Below are 19860 nucleotides of genomic sequence, written 5' to 3' on the forward strand. Positions count from 1 at the left end.
TTACATTGACTCCCCATCCACTCTCGGATCCTCTACAAAACCCTCACCATTATCCATAAATCTATAAACATCCACAACTCTAACTGGCTCGATGCTCCCTTCACTCTCACACACTCTAAGCGTCCCATCAGAACAAACAACAAAGGTGCTCTCCATGTGCCTTCTCTCAAAGAAGCACATCTCTCCTCCACAAGAGATCGCGCTATCACTATTGCAGGTCCCTCTCGATGGAACTCTTTGCCTTCAAATCTCCACCTCGAACCTTGCCCCATCAAATTCAAAAAGAAATTAAAGATGTGGCTCTTTAAGCAAGCTTACCTGGACTAGCTTCCCACCCCCATCCACCTGTAGTGCCCCCTTACCAAGACTTGCACCATGGTATATTGTATCGAATCTGGAACCTTCGTATTAATTTTTGATTCTTGATAGTTATATTGTTGTTTCACTTTAATCATGTTTCGTTTGCTATCTTTCTGCTTTTCCTTGTTGCTCGTTCCCCCCCCGTTTTATGTATATAAAAGTTTTAAATAAATAAATCTTCATTGCCCATTGCTCTCTCGGTGGCATCTGCGGTCGCAGGAGTGTACAGTGTGGTTTCTCTTGCCCCTTGATGGTGAAAGTCCAGTTGCAATGGTGACTACAAGTGGATCATCTCAGGGAGAGATTTCCCTGGAGGAACCGGGCTGTTTGGTTTTCATATCTGATGCAAACTGTCTGAGTTATGGGACTTTGAGGTGTGTGCAGTCCATCTAGCATGTTTGTGCTTCTCCGAGCGGCTGGAAACTCTTCTGCTCACTGTACTGTCAGACAATACATAGACAGTGGTCTACATCAATCACATAGGCAGCACAGAAACCTTTCAACTCCTTTTGGTGCATCACAGTTGTCCGATTATTGCGAAAGTACCACATTTCTTCAGTTGGCGATCTGAGAATACAAAATAATGGTGCCCTCATTCAGGTGTGGCCACGGAGTAGGATATTATAAACCTTCCCACCAGGAACATAGGCATCATCTATCTCAAGATTGCTATCTAAACTGAAGTTGGTCGCTACAGATTGACCCTGGAGGCCATGTTTGCTGATCTGCAGAGGCTGCTAGTGGGCATTTCTCTCAGCATGTTGTACATGAGCTATCATTTGCTTCAGGGACCTATGCTAATTCAGGTTACGGGTTGATTTTGTTTTACAGTTTGGTCCTTGAGAGAGTTCGGTAGCTGAAATGTGGTATTCTGCAGTGATTTCCACTTTGCTCCAGGCCACAAAATGTTTTATCTCTCTGGCTTTTTTTTTTTCTTAGAAATTTTCCAGGCCTGGTGTGAGGAGTGAGGTCTTTAACCTCTCAAGAAGAAATTCCTTACTCTTAGAATTTTTGCCGGAAGATTTGATTACAAGTTTGGTCTTTTCCACCCTGAAGGTTCAGGTAGCAACTCTCATTCTTTATAGCAGGTGTGTCTTTGGACCCGCTTCATGAAGGGAGTGAAACATTTTCGGCTTCCCCTGCAGCTACTGGTGCCACTGCGGGACTTTCATCAGGTCTTGACTGTTTTTGGCAAATTCCAACTTTCATCCTTTGTCTGGGCGTTACTTGCAGCTTACTTGCATGGAAGTATTTTTTTTTCTCATAGTAATCTGTTCAGCACATCAGGTTTCCGGGCTGCGAGATCTTTTTTGCCATGAGCTGTCTTTGTGCCTGCCTCTGGGGGCAGTTCGACTTGAGGCAATGCCTTCCTTCTTGCCACAAGTGGTTTCTGAAATTTCACTTGACTCTATTCCCCTGCCCACGTTGGAGTGAGTTCATGATGAGTGTGTCTTGTTTTTTGCATGCAGTGGATGTCAAGTGGCATCAGATGAGATACTTGAAGGTTTCTGAATCTTTCAGGTAGTCAGATTGGTTGTTTTTGCTCCATAGTGGAGGAAAACAAGGGGATATAGCAACATAGGCAGCTATAGCCCGGATGCCAAGGCTTCTTTCTCTTGGTAAGTTAGAGTGCATTCGACGGTATTGGGTGCGGGAGAGTTGGTTCTTCTCTCCTGACAAGATTTCCCGAGCAACAACATGATCTTCGTTGTGCACATTCCCAAGCATTATCACTTGGACTTTCAGGCTGCAAAGGGCGCAGACTTTGTGCATTCAGTGTTGACTGCACCGCGGGCAGCTTCCTGTTCTGTTCGGAAGTAGCTTTGGTACATTCCACTGGTGTGGATTAGCCTACCTGAATGCAGAGGAAGGAGAAATTACTACTTATCTGATAATTTCCTTTCCTCTAAGGAGGGCAGACTAATCCACAACCCACCCTCTGCTGCCTATTTGCTTTTAGCTTGTCCCTTTTTGTGGGCGATACAAGACATTATTCTGTTTATTCATTGAAGGACTGGTAAGTGATATGACCAGCCCCTGAGATTAGTGCATGTTAATGCTTTTGTCTGAGCTCTGTGTTCTCAATTGGGTGAAAACATGTTGGTTCACTGTTAATCATATTCCTGTATAACCAGTTTATCCACAGTTTGACTTTTCCAGAGAATACTGGTGGGCTGATTTAGGGGCAGGACTATATGTCTGTGATGTCAGCTTCTGCCCTGTCTCTATCTGCTGGTAGAGGTGCATACCCAATGGTGTGGATTAGCCTTCCCTCCTTAGAGGAAAGGAAATTATCAGGTAAGTAGTAATTTCTCCATAATTCTCTTTTGTAAATTCTCTTTTATAAGTTCCCTTCATAGTACTGCTTGGATCTTTTTTATTCAGTCAGTCCTTATTTTTTCTTCTCATGGTCTGTCTACATTTCATATTACAATATTTTTTAATCTGAAGATGTTGGGGATCCAAACATTTCAAATCTCAGGATGGAGTTCCAGGAATTAATCCACTGAATAAAAATGTACTAATTTGTTAATGTCATATTTTGGTGGAATGAAATTTTGGATAATCAGTTTTTATCCACTTCGCAGTCTGAGCATGATTGGATAGTCATGAAGGTTTTTCCATTGACAAGCAGGATGAATTGGCTATTACACATGGGTGACATGATCTGGCATCAACATGCACCCATTTCTCAAGAGTTCAGTAAAGACTTTAATGTGCATGTTGTAACGGCTCACCGCCAGCGCTGCCCGGATCTGCCACTCCTCTGGGTTCCTGGTTACATTTTCAGGGAGTCCCTCTTTGCCCCTGGACCAGCCAGGCGCTTGTAACTCCCTAGGTCCTGGTCTAAGCAGACCCTGCCTCTGTTTGGCTTCAGGGTTCTCCTTAGATGGAGTGGGTGGTGAAACCACCCCCCAAGTAAAAGACAGTGCAAAGACACAGTTTTCTTCAAAACAGTTTATAAGGCAATTCAAATGTTCATTACCATTATTTCATCACCCTCACCTCCACCAGTTATTGGGAACTCACTGCCCGAACATCTAGTTCACTCTCCCAGCACTCCCGCTCCCCACAGGCGGGTGCTTGACCAGTTTTACTATTAAGTCAAAGACCTTCTGTAAAGCATTTACCCCACATGCTCTATAGAGCCCTTTCTCCCCACTTTCCTTTAAGGTATGAGTTGTAACTCTCCCCCTTCCTGGCTACTCAGTATCCATGGCTGAGCTGGAGGATTCCTCTCCACCAGAACCTACCTCCATCCTTTCCTCCTGTTCAGAGGAGCTAGGTTTTTCTGGCCATTCCCACCATGCCGGCACGCCCCCTTCCTCCAACTCAGTCGATTCAGCTGTGTCTGACTCATTATCGTTTAACTCTGACAGCTGTTTCCCCTCTTGCTCTGCCCACGGGTCAGGTGGTGGTTATAAGAACCTGGGAGTTGTAGTTTTTGCTGCCTTCGACAACGCCCTTTGCTGTCTGCCTCTGGTATTACCTGACTTCATCCTATGGTGCCGGGGCTGTTCCTGACTCCGGCAGTGCTGCACTGCATCACAATGTGCAGGAATGCCTGCATGTGCACACTACCTTATGAATGCCTTGATCTGTCTTCATCTGAGCTACCCACCTGGATGTGTCCTAGTCTCTCTTGAATTGTTTTCTAACCTGGGGCCTAATGCCCTTATCTGCGTTGTTGCTTTCAAGTATTTTCTGCTGCTTCCTTGCAGCCCCTCAAGCAGAATATTTAAGTTCTCAAAAAATAAATAAATAAAAGATGTCAAAGTACACAGAAGCTAAAAGCTAAAATGCCTGCAGAAAGGGGGTTTAATGCCTGCATCTTTGGGCACTGAATACCTATCATGGATATATATTCCGTCTGCTATCAATGCTTGGGCCTGGACCATGACTCCAACTACTATAACTATGGTTGGCTGTCCCTCAGGGTGCAGCAGTACTTCGCCTGGAAGATGGAGGCCTTAAGGAAAGTGACAGTAGGTAAGAGCCCCAAGCCATGGTGTGAAGTGGAACAACAGAGCTGCTCTTTGTTGAGGAGCAAAGTGTTGCTGGGCTCCCAGCATGAGAAGTTGAGGTGGAAAGTTTCCCCCATTTGATCCCATGAGCACAGGAAGGCTCCCTCTGTGGCTCGTGATGCCAACCTCCACCTCAGATCAGGGGTTGAATATTGCTCAGAAGCCTGTAGTGCTGAATGAAGCACAGAGGGGATGGGGTGTGAAATGGGCAGAGAAAAGCATCTAAGTAGCACAAAGGACCCCCTTTGGGATCATCCCTCTCCGAGCTGAAGAGAAAATTGGCGCCATCAATGCAGAGCTTCTCTGGAGTGGGTCCCTCTTCGACACTGTTGGAACATAGTCTCATCAGCAAAGGAGAGATCTTTGTACATTGTTCAGGATGATCCCCATGGTGCTGCGCCATCTCTTTTATGTGGCTCCAGGGCGCCATCCATGTCATCAGCTTAAAGTTTGCATTCCAAAATGTAGTTAATGCACTCAGCATGGCAGATTGCTGCACCGTCAATGAGGTCAGAACAGAGCATTTTGGTGCAGGTTTCTGAGAACTGTGATGGATGTGATGGATGTCATGGCAAAAGAAGGTGCTACAGTTGTGATTAATAGAATGAGATGCTAGTCAACAGGAGTTGTCAAAACAACCAGTACAGTATGTCTTGGAGCTAGCCACAATTAACTCAGGAGTGGCTGAGGTGCCAGGTTCATCTTCAGCTTTACCAACAACCCCGAATGAGGATGAGCTGATCCGGGTTTCTGAAGATGTCTCTCAGACTGACTCAGATTTTCCCAGCCAGTAGGAGCCAAGTTATTGGATCTAGTGAAAAGGGTTTTTTTGTCTCTTTTAAACATGAATATAGAAGAGGGAGCTTAGAACTTCTGTCAAAGATGAAAGAAACTTTCCCACATCATGGGGCTGTTCCAAGTTCTATGCTGGTGCATACTTTACTTCAAGAACTTCTGATGTTTGGAGTAATTCTTCATTGTGAGGTCGAGAGAGTCCTTTTTAGGGATCAGCGAGTGAAGAAGCAGGTTCTATCTGCTCCAAGTTTCTCCCAAACCTTTCCCTACCAGACCAGCAGAAGTCTCCACTTCCGTTGCCTTCATCATCATCAGGGTTGTGGCTTAGTGTTCCTTCATGGTCCAGGGATGAGGAGGACTCGACAGAAATTTAATCTGATCTCCTGTCAACTTGCCATAGCATAGCTCCCTTCCAGAGGATCTCTGCTACCCCAGGTTCTTGGATAAGCTAACAAAGACTGTTAGTGTCAAACAAAAATTGCAGGAACACTCTTCAGACTCCTTCAGTTTCTTTAGTTCCTAGTGGATTCGCCCAGCTTTCCCAATTCACTTATTTCTTTAGGGCCTTCATTTGAGGATGCTAGACTTGAAATATAGTGCAGGTTTCCTTGGGATGTGAGGTGGTCCATTTACTACATCATTATGTAGTGGTGGAAATCATTATCACTCTAACGTGTCATCTAGGGAAGGACCTGAAGGCATCAGATGCATTTGAGGTTAAGGTCTTCCAGGGTTCCATGCGGAGTGTCCAAATTGCAGCTTATCAGCTCTGCATAGTGCATTATTTGCAGCTAAGAACCCTCAAGGGAATTGTACTCAGAACCAGTCCACTTCTGCTGAGCAGTGGAAGACTTGGAGGTGAGAAACACCTTATGCATTCCATTTACTAAACGTTTGATAATGTGGTCAGACTTTGTCGGCTTTTATAGGGGCCCACAGTTTTGCATATTTGCAGCCAAGTGCGCTTTTGGGAGGATGTGCATGGTTGTCTCAGGATTTGTCTTGTATATGGGACAATCTCTTCAGTGACAAAAATTCAAGAGATTATGGTGATTAAAGTGCATCAGTCAATTCTACAATCAGCTGTGGTTGGGGGACTATCCAGTCCCTGCCCAGTGCCATACTGTTTACAAGTGCCCATTCTTCCAGAAATGTCCCTTCTGCTCTTTTCAGCATTATCGAGTTTCTCCCATTCTTCAGCAACAGCAGCTGACCACTCAAGGTCAGAAGAGGAAAAGGCATCAATCTAAGCTGGGCCCCATTTTTTTTTTTAATGCAATTTTTCAATTAAACAAAACATTACATCTTAACAGAAAAAAATTAAAGATATGAGAGTGTCACCAGTATTAAAAAACAAAACAAAACATTTTTAACATGTAAATGCCAAAATTTCAATTTTCTCTCAATCTTTAAATTCAGCCCTCAAAATAGGGGAGATCCATCTCTCAACCTAAGGAAAAAAAAATCAAAATCCGCGGCTCTTGTGGCCGATTTACGAAGAAATAGCAAAAGTCACAAAAACAGCCATTATACAATGAGATTTAGCAAAGAGATTATGCCTGAGGATTCTCATCAAGTACAGCAGGTTATGTTTTCCCAACCAGAAACTGAGTAAGTTGGGGGGGATCATAAAAAACATATGATTTATTTTGAAATTTAATCATGCATTTGCATGGGAATTTAAGAAAAAATACTCCCCCAGCTTGTTGAACTTGTGAACGCATTAACAAAAACTGTCTTCTCTTCTTTTGAGTTTGCCTGGCGACATCTGGAAATATTTTGACCTTGTAGTGTAGGAACTGCTCAGTTCTATGACAGAAATACAATTTTAATAACCAGTCTTTATCCGGTTCTAAAGTTAAAGCTATAATTAATGTAGCGGGTACAGCCATCTCTGTATCAGAGGATTCAAGCAATGCTGACACATCTATAGTAGGCTCTCTGACTGGTATTAATGGTGTAAACACCTCATCTTCAACCTGATTTCCATGCTGGTTCTCAGGAGCTTTTTTAAACTGTGGTAGGTAATATATTTTCGAAACCGGAGGGATCACATTTTCCGGAACCTTCAATACCTCTACCAGGTACCTCTTAAACATCTCCCTGGGAGGAATTAACGGCAATTTTGGAAAATTTATTAATCTAAGGTTCCTGTTTCTTACAGCGTTCTCTAGCACTTCTATCCTTGTATTCAAATTTGTATTTTCCTTAATTAATACCGCTTGGGTCTATTGCAACAGAGTTAGATTGAACCCTTACTGATATTATTAGTTGTTCACATTCAGTTGTCACATTGGATATCTGTCATTTTACTTTCCAAGTCCCCAAATTTCAAAGTCAAAATAGAAACTTGCTGAGTTATTAAAGCTTTTAGCTCCAAGATAGCGTCACAGATATTCTCTAAGGTGAAGACAGACGGTCTTATTACTGAAGTTAAAGCTGAAATCCCACCAGGTTGTATGGGAGCAGTACCTTTGCTGTCTCTCCAAGATTCCTTCGGTCTGGCTCCTTGCTCGATATCCTGCAACTGGCCCAGGCTGTATCCTGGGCTCTCCACCGCCATTGCTGCCGCTACGGACCCTGCTGGTACCGCCCCAACTGCTGTGTGGGCTGTCGGCGTTTCCTCCGATTCGCGGTTGCTCCTGGCGAATGCAGGATTATCGGGTGGTAGTCTCTCTTCTTCGGGGCTCAAAGGCGAAATTGAGCCAGGGAGAGAGGGGAGCTCCGATCCCCCTCCCTCAAGCAGCTGAGGCCCCGATATCGGGCTGCTTCGCAAAATGTGTGCATCCATTGGGCCAGTCAAGGTAGCAGGAGCAGGTACTGCAGGGAAGTTCCCAGCTTGTGGTTTCCTTTTCCTTCCCATTCAGGCAAAACAAAATAACAGGTAATTCTTTAAGTATTCAGCCCGACGCTGTTCACACTGCAGACTATGCATCAGCCATCTTGGATCTCCTCCAGCTGGGCCCCATTTTTAATGACTGAGGCTTGCCTCCCCACTTTCTCCACTGGGGGGGAAGAGTTCAGTCCTTTTTGGAATGACTCCAGATTAGCAAGAACTGCGGGGGGTTCTGAAAATTTTTGAAATATGGCACTTATGCTTCTCTCACCCTCTGACTCACCAGATTTTGGTCTTCAACTCTGATCCTTCTTAATCTGCTCAACTGCGGTTGGAGGTAGAATCGTTTCTCCTTCAGAAGGCAGTAGAACTGGTACCTTCCTAGGAATGTGACCAGAGATTCTGTTCTTGGCATTTCCTAATCCCAAAACTGTCTGTAATGGAGAGGGGGAATAAAGACCTATACTGGACTTGTGAAGACTAAACAAGTTGTTGGTTCCAGAGAGGATAAATCTCTCTTGATGGTTTGCCTTTTCCTTCAACAGAAGGGTTCGTTGTGTGCTCTTGATCTGAAAGATGCATATACACACATTTCCATTCATCCTGCTCATTGGAAGTTCCTCAGATTCATGGTGAAGGATGCACACTTAATGAAACAAGGTACCCCTCTTTCGGCTCAGCATCTCCAAGGGTGTACACAAAATGCCTTACAGTGATTGTGGCAGGAATTTTGTGTATTTTCGATTTGGTATGCGACAAGCAATCTGGATCCCTTCTCCTCAGAATAGAGTGGATTTTATGTACTCACCCCAAGTTTCTTCTGAAAGTGGAATCTGCATTCCACATTAATCAAGCTATTGTGCTACTTAATGTTCTTTCCAAGACCACATGCGCACAAAAGAGAATAGGCTCTTCACTCCTTGGAATGTAAAAGCCCTGGCGTATTACCTAAAAAGGACTCAACATCACTGTTTCTCAACTTTTCATGTCCTTTCATCCAAAGAGATTAGGAATTGCAATTGCTAAATGAATTTTATCCAGTTGGCTAGCAGACTGGATAGTGCACGGTTGTGTGCTAGCCAGCTTACAGATTACATATTGTCAAGGCAAGTGAGAGCTAAGGCGACTTAAGTGGTTTATCTCAGAACCACTTCTGTTGATGACATTTACACAGCTGCTATATGGTTTTCAGCTTGGGACTCCCCACGTGTTATGGCTAATTCATGCCAGCTTATTGTTAGAGAAAGCAAGTTTACTTATATGTAAAAAGGTTTCTGTGTAGAAAGCAGGATGAATTAGCCATTCTTAATACCCACCCACCACCCTGGAGAGTCGACTACCTCGCTAAAGCTTAAGTTCTAGAAGAAACTGAGGGGCTCATGAGTTAGCATGTGTGCGCAGGAACAAGTTCTGAAAGCTGGGGACTGTCTGTACCATCGGATGATGGTCACCCACACACAATGACCTATTCATACTTATATCTACAGAGAACTCTGTTAACAGGTAAGCAAACTTACTATCACAATTATCATTTTTGTACAGTTGTCTGCACATGACTTATCAAGTGAAAGCTGCTAAATATTAATTTTGAAGATCAGATGAACGGTTTGTTTTATAATAAAATGTTTCCTCTGACCAACCCAAAAGAAGCTGGGAAGTTTGCTGATGGTACCCCTAAAATATATATATATTTTTTCTATTGTGTACTGTTTCAAAGAGGAAATAATTATTGCACAAACCAATTTTGGTGAATTCTGGAAGAAAAGATGTCATTGCAGCTATATTATACTTATTTTATATGTAAATAAGATTTTCACCTGACTTGGCTAACATACTGGATTCTGGAGGGAGTTGTGGTCTGTGGTTCTTGGTCAAGTATTACCACTTTGATGGCTGGGAAATATGGGAAAGGATTTAAATATTGTGGAACAAAAATACTTGGTAGTTGATACTAACTATGATCTGAAAGCCCAGAGAAGCAGGAGAAAAATGCCATACCAAAGAAAAACCTTACTAAACATTTGCTAATCATTGAGCCTTTGTAGATGCAAACCAAAGCTGTCATATTTGTCACCTTTTAACTTTATAATTTATAGATTCATTTGTTTAATTTTGGGCTATTTTAAAAATGTGTTGGTGTGAAAACCAACTTTGAAGGTCTGAAAGAACTGCATATGGTCCATCATCACTTGTAATATCATTTGCTACTTGGTAGTTATCAACAGATGACCTATTGATTCACCTAATCCACCCAGGTTATCCTGCTTACTGTGTCCCTTCAGACCTTACCTGATCTTAGGTATTCTACCTCTTTCTTACCATTTTCTTATCTGGCTCAGTCATGTTTGAATTCTGTTACTGTCTTGCTTATCTAGCACCCTTTTTTTTAGCCCTACAGTTTACTATTTGCTCCTTTGGGCTTCCTGTTAAATCAGATCTGGCACTTTAGCGCCATGAACCTTCATTTACAATTACTTGGGAATTTTCTTGGTCACTTCTCTCATCTAGCCCAGTTATTGCAGGATCACAAGACAGCTTTCTGCAAACCTTATGCATCTTAAGTCTAGTTACTAAGTGTCAACATGAGGACAGATTCTTCCTTCCTCATCACTCTCTACCCATAGGAACTGTGAATGCTGCCTCTACAGCATCCCTAGCTGACCCAAGGAGCAGGCTTGGGAATTGAACTCAGGTCTCCCACATGACAGTATACAGCACTGCCACTGGACTGACCTGGCCCTTATATAGCACCTTTAAAGCAGCAGTGTTAGCAAAAATGTTTTGATAATTCTGTTGCAGGTTAAAACAAGTTAAACCCGTTACATCTTTTATGTTCAATTTTTCTTTAATTCAGTCTTGGGAAGATATTTGTGTTTGAGTTTTTGAAACTTGACTTAAGCACTTCCATCCTTATCAATAAATGTGAGCACTATTGTGCTGATCTTTTATTAGAATCCCATCCAGGAATCGCGCTGACACATTAAAGCATGATTACAGCATACACGGCTTAAGCGTGAACGCTGGGAAGGAGATTTTTAAAATCAGGACATGGTCAGAAAAGCATTTTTAAAATTTAAAACCAAAATGAAACGCTTCATGACAAAAAGAGAACATCCTGGAATAAAGCCAAAAGAAGAAGCAATAGAGGCAAAGAGAGAATGAAAAGATTATTTTTAAAAATCTGCTGCTTTAAAGTATCTGTTATAACAGTTTTTTTTGTTTGTTTTTTTTAAAAGATAAGTGTAGCTGAATAATTTTTCTTAAATGAGCTCAGGATCATAGCTTTAAATTTTATAACTGGGGTATGTAATATTTTAAAAGTGAAATTCAAATTACAAGAATCACATTTAGTGTATTCCACTTGTAAGAGCTACTCTCAAAAGTGCATGCTTTTTTTTTTTTTTTTTTTAATAATAATATATCATAGTCTCAACATGTTCTTTATTAGGGTGTGATGTGCATAGGAAGTAATCTTGGCTATATATTGTTTCTTTCAGGGTATGAGCATTATAGAACAGTTAGATCCTGTATCTTTTAGCAATTACTTGAAAAAGTACCATAATACAATATGTGGAAGACATCCCATCGGGGTATTATTAAATGTGAGTACTGCTTTCACTTTTAAATATACTTAAAGTATAATTCTCAAATTTCACTTTCTTAATGCTTTCATTGCTAATATTGGATAAGAAGGGTCCTACCTAAATTGCAGGATGAACTTCAAATAGTTGCAGCTGAGTAGCGATCAAGACAGACCAAATTGTAGAAAAATATTAATTTTTTTTAGCCTTTTAGACAAAACTGTGAAAAATATTGATATATATTATCTTATCTGCCACTCAGCCAACAGATATTTAAAGATTATCTTGCAATTTAGGTATGGCCCTACTCATAACAGAACATGTATTGCTGAAGGGTCTCCATTACCATTAACCTGGAAGCACATTTAGAAAGAAACTAAAAGATGACATGCTTACTGGGGTCATCAGTTAGAAGAATTATAAACCAAGAGGTCAATATTCAAAAGCCATTTAGATGGATAACGCGAAAATTATCTGTTTAAATGGCAAATGTGGCATATTCAGCCACTTATCTGCCTAAATTATAGGTGGACCAAAAAAGGGGCATTTTGGGGGCATTAAGATATTTGGCTAACCTAGCCAAATATCTGGTATATCTGGCTAGGTAAGCCAGATAACTTTAGACCTGCTTAGACGCAAGTCTAAAGTTATCCACCCTTATGTGGCTGGAGATCTTTAAAAGATATCCGGCTAAGTAACGCTGTCCTCATCTAAGAAGGTACTGTATCTGTGGGGCAATCTCCTCCCTCCCCACCCCAAAGGGTTATAGTAAGGCCTTGTTGGGCCGTGCTTTTCAGCCACCCCCACCCCACCCCTCTTCAAACCTTTGTAACAAGTTAGGAATGGGGCTAGCATTGGATGCTGATCCCAGTCCCGATACTGACTTAATCTTATTGTGCTGCCTTACCCCATTCCTCCCCCCCCCCCCCCACAAGAAAAACTAGTGGCGACTGCCCCACATCTCTCTGACCTTCCCCATTTCCCCCTCAATTCCTTTTTATGCAAGTCGGGAGCGAGGGACCCTCTGCTCTGCTCCCGGTGCCTCACTGACAGAAACACTGCATCGTCGATGCAGTGTTTCTGTCAGTGAGGCACCGGGAGCGAGGGACCCTCTGCTCTGCTCCCGGTGCCTCACTGACAGAAACACTGCATCGTCGATGCAGCACTGGAGGCGCCGGAAGCAGGGCAGAGGGTCCCTCACTCCAGGTTTGCACATAAACGTATCGGTGGAGATGGGGAGGGTCAGGGGGATGTGGGACAGTTCGCCATTAGTTTTTCTTGTGGTTGGGTGGGGGGGGGGGGGGGGAAACAGCCAAATAATATTTCTAAGCATCAGGTCTGGGGTCTACACACAATGCCCGCCCCTTCTTAAGTTATTACAAAGGTTTGCGGGGGAAGGGGGGGGGGGCGGGGTTGAAAAGCACAGTCTAACAGGGCCTTACTGTAACACTTTGGGTGGGGAGGGAGGGATTGCCCCGCAGACACAGTACCATCTTAAGTAAGGACAGCACTACTTATTTGGATATCTTTTAAGGATATCCAGCCACACAAGGGCAGATAACTAAAAACCCTTTCCAGCTGTATTCAAACATAGCTGGGTAGGTTTTTAAGTTATCCAGCTATATGTAACCAATAACTTTAGGCTGGTATATTCAGCGGGATGTTTTTCTCGCTGAATATATGGGACAAGTTATCCTGCTGTCTTTAGCCAGATAACTTGTCCACTAACCGGCCTACTGAATATTGGCTTCAAATTCTCAATATTGTCAGCAAAGAAAAAGGGAGTTTGGACATTGATGAAATAGTCCACTTGAGGAACAATGATCTGATTAGGAACAGAGTTGACATAGTGCAGAGAGCAGAATTTAGTGTGCAAGTTTGCTTTGCATATTCATGTAACTTATGCATGTAACAGCCCATAAATTTATGTAGGCTGTTACAAAATTACCTCCACAAAGTTCAAAGTATGGATTTCCAAAATACCAACTTTGGTAAAATGGGGAAGTACCTTTTTATTCAGTTTTATTACTTATATCATGCCAATTACCAGGCTCTTTTCTAAGTGGGTTACAATGAAACATCAACATCATCCAAAAGTAGTAACATAAAACATACAAATATGGTAATAAAAACCAACAATATCAACTGAAACAATTCAAACATCAAGAGTAAAAGCCTCCTTAAAAAATGTGGGTTGTTTTTTTTTAATTTATTTATTTATAGTTTTTTCAGTTTACAATTATGTTAATTATTACATTCAATCTTCATTGAATTGCAAAAAAAAAAAAGCACACATCATCAAATTTAAGAAAACATTTCAAAGAAAATACACCCTTAGGTATACAAATAACATGATATGTTAATAATAACTTTAAATAGAAACCATATCTCCAGGAATATTAAATATGCACCTGAGACTCCAAGACAAAATCAAAAGGAGAAAGAAAATATAGAAACAATTAAATTTAGGAATAGCTCAATTACAGCTGGCATTATACTATTCGCCTGCAGATTGGGGTTCAACTGGGGATGAAAGGAACTTCTGCTCAGGCTTTGACTATTCCAGCCAACCTTACGAGTTTTCTAGAAAACTCTCTTTCAAGTGCTAGGCAGAGAGACTTTGATTCTTTCCTTTATTACATCAACAGATATCAGTAGTTTGATGAAAGTTTATTTTCAAAAATTTCCTATTTCGTATTGTGGACAGAATGTAAAGATCTTCCCAGATCTTGTGCCAATTACAAGAACAAAGAGGCGTGAATTTTTAGAACTGAGACATAGAGTTATAACTTTAGGATTTACCTTTTTGTTAAAGTACCCTTGTCGGTGCATAATAAAAAGGGGAACTGAGTCATTTAGCTTTATTCAGTCAGATCAGTTGTGTCAATTTGTTGAAAAAATGTGGTTTTAACAGCTTCCTGAATGCCTTATAATCTCTTTTCCAACGCAAAGACAAGGGCAAGTTATTCCAAACGTGTGGAGCAGCAAAATAGAATGCATGATTACTATCTCTTTTAGACTGAATTCCTCTTATCAGAGACCTCCAGCAAAAATAAATGCTCAGAGAGTAAAGTCCTGGGGGGGACAAAACCAAGCCAAAGAATATTTCAAATAAGGATTGCCTTCTTATAAAACCCTAGATTCTAAAATGACAATCTTGAATTTTATTCTTTGTTCTATAGGAAGCCAGTACAAAGTTTTCAATAAATAATTTTATTTAAAATATGTTACCCACACTCTCCAAAGTTCAGAGCAGGGTACAGTGCATACATACACAAAATAACATAAAACATTCATATGAAAAACAAGAAATATTGTGGACATCAAATTGACAAAAATACATGAGCTACAAATAAGCTTTGTTTCAGGTATTCTGACTTATCTGGGTAACTGCAGTAATTTGATAAATATTTGTCAGATGATTCAAATGCCTTCTTAAATAAGGTGGTTTTTAGAGCTCTTTTAAACGTCTGATGTCCATGATTTTGCGTAAGCAAATGAGTGGAGTGTTTGATAAAGTGGGGCTGGCAACTGAGAACACCTGCTCACATGAAGTTAGCATGTGGCACATTTAAAACTAATCGGAGAAAGTTCTTCTTCATTCAACGCACAATTAAACTCTGGAATTTGTTGCCAGAGGACGTGGTTAGTTCAGTTAGTATACCTTTGTTTAAAAAAGGATTGGATAAATTCTTAGAGGAGAAGTCCATTATCTGCTATTAATTAAGTTGACTTAGAAAATAGCCACTGCTATTACTAGCAACGGTAACATGGAATAGACTTAGTTTTTGGGTACTTGCCAAGTTCTTATGGCCTGGATTGGCCACTGTTGGAAACAGGATGCTGGGCTTGATGGACCCTTGGTCTGACCCAGTATGGCATGTTCTTATGTTCTTAAATGTGCAATACATGGAAAGGAGACATCTAATAGATCCTGACTCTATCTTAAAGCTCGCAGGAAGTATAAACACTGAGAACAGAGTTGACCATTTATTTGTGATCACTGCTGGCTTATACTGAATGCGCCATTGTATAGGGAGTCAATTAAGGAATTATAGCACCAGAATGATATGATCACGTCTGCTGGCATCTGTCAGAACATGAGCAGCTGCATTTTGCACTACTTGAAGTGACTGTGGTAAATTAGCTGGATGTCCTAAGTTCAAAGAGTTACAATAATCAAGACTTATTAATACCAAAGACTGCAGCATAGTACAAAAATCAGCAGTGGGGTTTGAAATGATACAGAAGGCACAGTTTAGTGAAAGATGATTGTACAATCAATCTTATATGGGACTACGTTGAAAGTGCAGGATCAAATGTTACTCCTAAATTATGGACTGTATAAAAAATCTGAATATCTTGACCTTCAAATGAAAAAACGGCAGGAGTTTCATATGATGGAAAGCAGCTTAGTACAATGACCTCTGTTTTATTGACGTTTGAGAGAGAGTTTATCATAAAGTAACCATCTTTTTATGGCAGACAAACACATGCAAACTGAAATGTGGCAGACCAAGAAGATCTCGTGGGGAAAAAAAGAACTGTATGTCGGCATAAAGTCTGTAGCTTACACTGAGCCCAGCTAGCAATTTACACAAAGAAGTGAGATGTTGGCAAGATGGGAGGATGTAGTGACATTGAAGAACAGTAGACTAATCTAATAGGAGCTAAAATAGAGGAAACAAATCTTCATGTCAGAAAAGTAAATAGGAGGAAAAAGAAGTTGGCATTGTTTTCCAAAGAAGTGGGATGAAAAGTAAAGTTTAAAAAGAGATAGCATTAAAAAAAAAAGTATAAAAGATCTCAAAAACGAATAACACAAGGAAAGAAGTATTTGGTAAATCTGAAAGAGGCAAGAAAAAGCATAAGTTAAAAGATAGCTAAAGAGGTTAAGCAGGATTTTTTTTAGGTATGTCAGTTTAAAGTTCAGAGGTAGGATTGTATGAGAGGGGACGAGAAATATGTAGAGGGGGACAAGGATGTAGCAGAAATGCTAGACAAATACTTCTATTTGTTACTCCCTGAAGAAGTGATTGGAGAAGGGTCCACTGATTGCTGGCAAGTTTATCTATGAAAGTAGGGTAGATACCATTGCCACTCACAGAGTGTGTGTTTGTGTGGAACTAGCAACATTGAAAGCAGACAAAACCAAGGGGCCAGATAAGGATACATCTTAGGATATTAAGGGAGATCAGGGAGGTTCTGGAGGGACCCTTGAAAGGACCAGTTCAATAGATCATTGGCAATGGATGTGGGCAGATGTTCCTCTTCATTAAAGTGATAACAGAGAAAAGGTTAAAATCTTGCAGGGTGGTTAGCCTTACCTTAGTGGTGTTAAATTAAATGGAGACTCTACCAAGGAAAAGTGGTTTGTAGGATCTGAGACAATGTTAGGGTTAGCATAATGCTGGGTGGACATGAACATTAGCAACTTAGTCAATTAGCCACTGCTATTAATTGCATCAGTAGCATGGGATCTTCTTGGTGTTTGGGTAATTGCCAGGTTCTTGTGGCCTGGTTTGGCCTCTGTTGGAAACAGGATGCTGGGCTTGATGGACCCTTGGTCTGACCCAGCATGACAATTTCTTATGTTCTTAGGTTAAGGATGGCCAACCTATTCCCCTGCTTTGTGCCAGTATGCAGAAAAAGTGTCTGAATAATACCATGAACACATTTACACAAAAGAGAATTATGCAGCTTCAAAGACATTTTGGCATGGAATATGGAGATCTAACAACCATCTGCAAAAATATTTCCTCCAGCATTCTAGCAAGCTACATGATTAACTCAAGGACAGTATGGAGCAGATTTTAAAAGGTACACGCGCGGCGTACATTTGTGCGCTACCCGGCGCACAGAAATGTACACCCAATTTTATAACATGCGCGCGCATGTTATAAAATCAGGGGTCGGCGCGTACAAGGGGGTGCACACTAGTGCAACTTGTGCCCGCCGAGCCCCAGGGGAGACCAGCTGGCTTTCCCCATTCCCCCCCCCCTCCATCTTCCCCTACCTGTCCCGCCCCCCAACCCAAAAAAAAACAAAACCCGTGCCTTTATCTCACAAGTTACGCCTGCCGGCCAAATGCCGGCACACAACCCCTGGTACAGCTGCCGTGTGGAGGCCTCTGGCCATGCCCCGCCCCTTTTTGCAAGCTCCGGGACTTACGCGCGTCGCTGGGCCGTTTGAAAATAGGCCCGGCACGCATATCCCCCCCTACACACGTAAATCTTTTAAAATCTGCCCCTGTATGTGTGTGTGTGTGTGTGTGTGTGTGTGTGTGTGATATATAATTTTTTTTTTTTTTTTTTTTTACTTAAGTTTTAAAGTTTTAACAAAGCAAAATACGTTGATATGGAAACACGAATGAAAATTTTCAGGAAACAAGTTACAAAATAAAGAAAATTCCAAATCTAAGCAGTCCACATTATATATGGATGGAGACAGAAAAAGAGGAGCAAAAGAAGAAAAAAAAAGTTTAACATAAGCAATTGCCCTCCTATGAGATTAAAACAAACTTCCTGCATTAATTTAATTAGACCAGTTCTAGGACTGAAGAAAAACTAGGTGCAATAAACAACTTTTTAGAATCAGTAAATGTTCTAAGCTGCTCAGGAGCAAAAAAACCATATGAATTCTGTTGGAACTTAATCACACACTTACAGGGAAAACATAATAAAAACGTCGCCCCCCCCCCCCCCCCCCCCCCCCCCCCAAGAGCAAGTGTCTCCTGACGTAAAGCCAGGAACCCTTTCCTTCTTTCCTGGGTGACTCAAGCTAAGTCTGGGAAAATTCTAACCTCCTGCCCCATAAACTGTGCAAACGTATGTAAAACGTATGCCTTCATAACACTACTCAGATCTTATTCAGCAAAAAAAAGTCTAATAATGTTGATCTTTCTGCCACCTATCACGGACAGTTTATTTTTAAGCAAGAGAGATGTCTCCCACATATGCCTGCAGAGACATCTCCCCTGTTTCCTGAAGGAGATAACCAGCCAAGCATGGATCAAAGAATCTCTACTGCTAATTGGAAAGATAAGAGGCATTATCCCAGGACAAGCAGGATGCTAGTCCTCACATATGGGTGACGTCATTCACGGAGCCCTTGAGCGGGAAAAACTTCTGGCAAGTTTCTAGAAGCTTTTAACTGGCTGCCTGAGGCTACTGAGCATGCCCGGCATGCCATGATATTCCCTGCCACAGGGGTCTCACTCCAGTCTTCTTTTTTCCCGCGCTGCTAGCTGCATCGCGGGTTATAGGAGCCCTGTGAGTTACCTCACAACGATAAAGTTCATTTTCCAATTTTTTGCCCCTTACGGGTCTCACTCGGTTTGTCACCGGCTGGTGACAAACACCATATACTTTTTCGCTAAAAGGGAGTCCGAATTCATCGACGGATGTCGACGGAGAAAACTTCAGGATTCAAAAAATGTCCGGCCTGCAACCGGACTATGTCGATCACGGACCCGCACGTCGAGTGCGTTCGCTGTTTGGGTGGAGACCATGACATCGCCTCTTGTGCCCAATGCCAAGAAATGACGGTGAAAGGAAGGAAACTTCGCCATGAGAAGATGGCTCAGATTTTTCAAATCCAGCCGTCGCCCACGACTTCGACTAAATCCTCACCGGTGGACATATCGAAAAAGATATTGATAAAGAAAAGGATCCCGGAGGGTTCGGGGGATGCTTCGTCGCCAACACCATCCGTGGCATCGTCAAAATCTGTATCTGAGGTTCGCACAAAACATAAACACCGTAGGCACCATTCAATTCCTCCATTGCCACCGCCAGAGGAACCGGTACCTAAACAACGAAAGCTATCATCGACCTCCGTAACACCCACAGGGGAATCGATGCCATCGACTTCTGTGACAGACTTAACCGCTTTGATTAAGCAAATTGTCACTGATGCCCTTAAGGAGAAGATACCGGCGTCATCGCCGATGCCGACCGCCGGGTCGATGCCGACTTCTCAGTCGATGCCGGCCACCGGGCCGATGCCGATGGGCCAGTCGATGCCGACTATCGAGTCGATGCCGTCCTCGATATCGATGCCGGTGCCATCATCGATCTCGATGCTGATGCCGGCTGCAGCGTCTGCATTAACAACCCTGTCTATGCCGATAGATGTACCCAGCTGTTCTTCAGCGATGCCCGCTACTCAGCCGATATCAGCAGCCTCATCGTCGATTCAAATGCCGGAGCCATCAATGGAATCTAATATTTTACAAACCTCGATGTCCACAATGGCTTCCAGG

At 42.1% G+C, this 19860-nt stretch overlaps 1 protein-coding gene across 1 annotated transcript in view; it reads left to right on the forward strand.

Annotated features, from left to right (window-relative positions):
- Positions 1–19860, forward strand: part of MEMO1 (mediator of cell motility 1) — a 226173-nt gene that overhangs the window by 180322 nt on the left and 25991 nt on the right. Inside the window, 1 exon segment of the mRNA XM_029593942.1 lies at positions 11514–11618. Coding sequence (XP_029449802.1) covers positions 11514–11618 — 105 coding nt within the window.

Source organism: Rhinatrema bivittatum, chromosome 3 (assembly GCF_901001135.1).
Source record: "Rhinatrema bivittatum chromosome 3, aRhiBiv1.1, whole genome shotgun sequence".
Lineage (NCBI taxonomy): Eukaryota > Metazoa > Chordata > Amphibia > Gymnophiona > Rhinatrematidae > Rhinatrema > Rhinatrema bivittatum.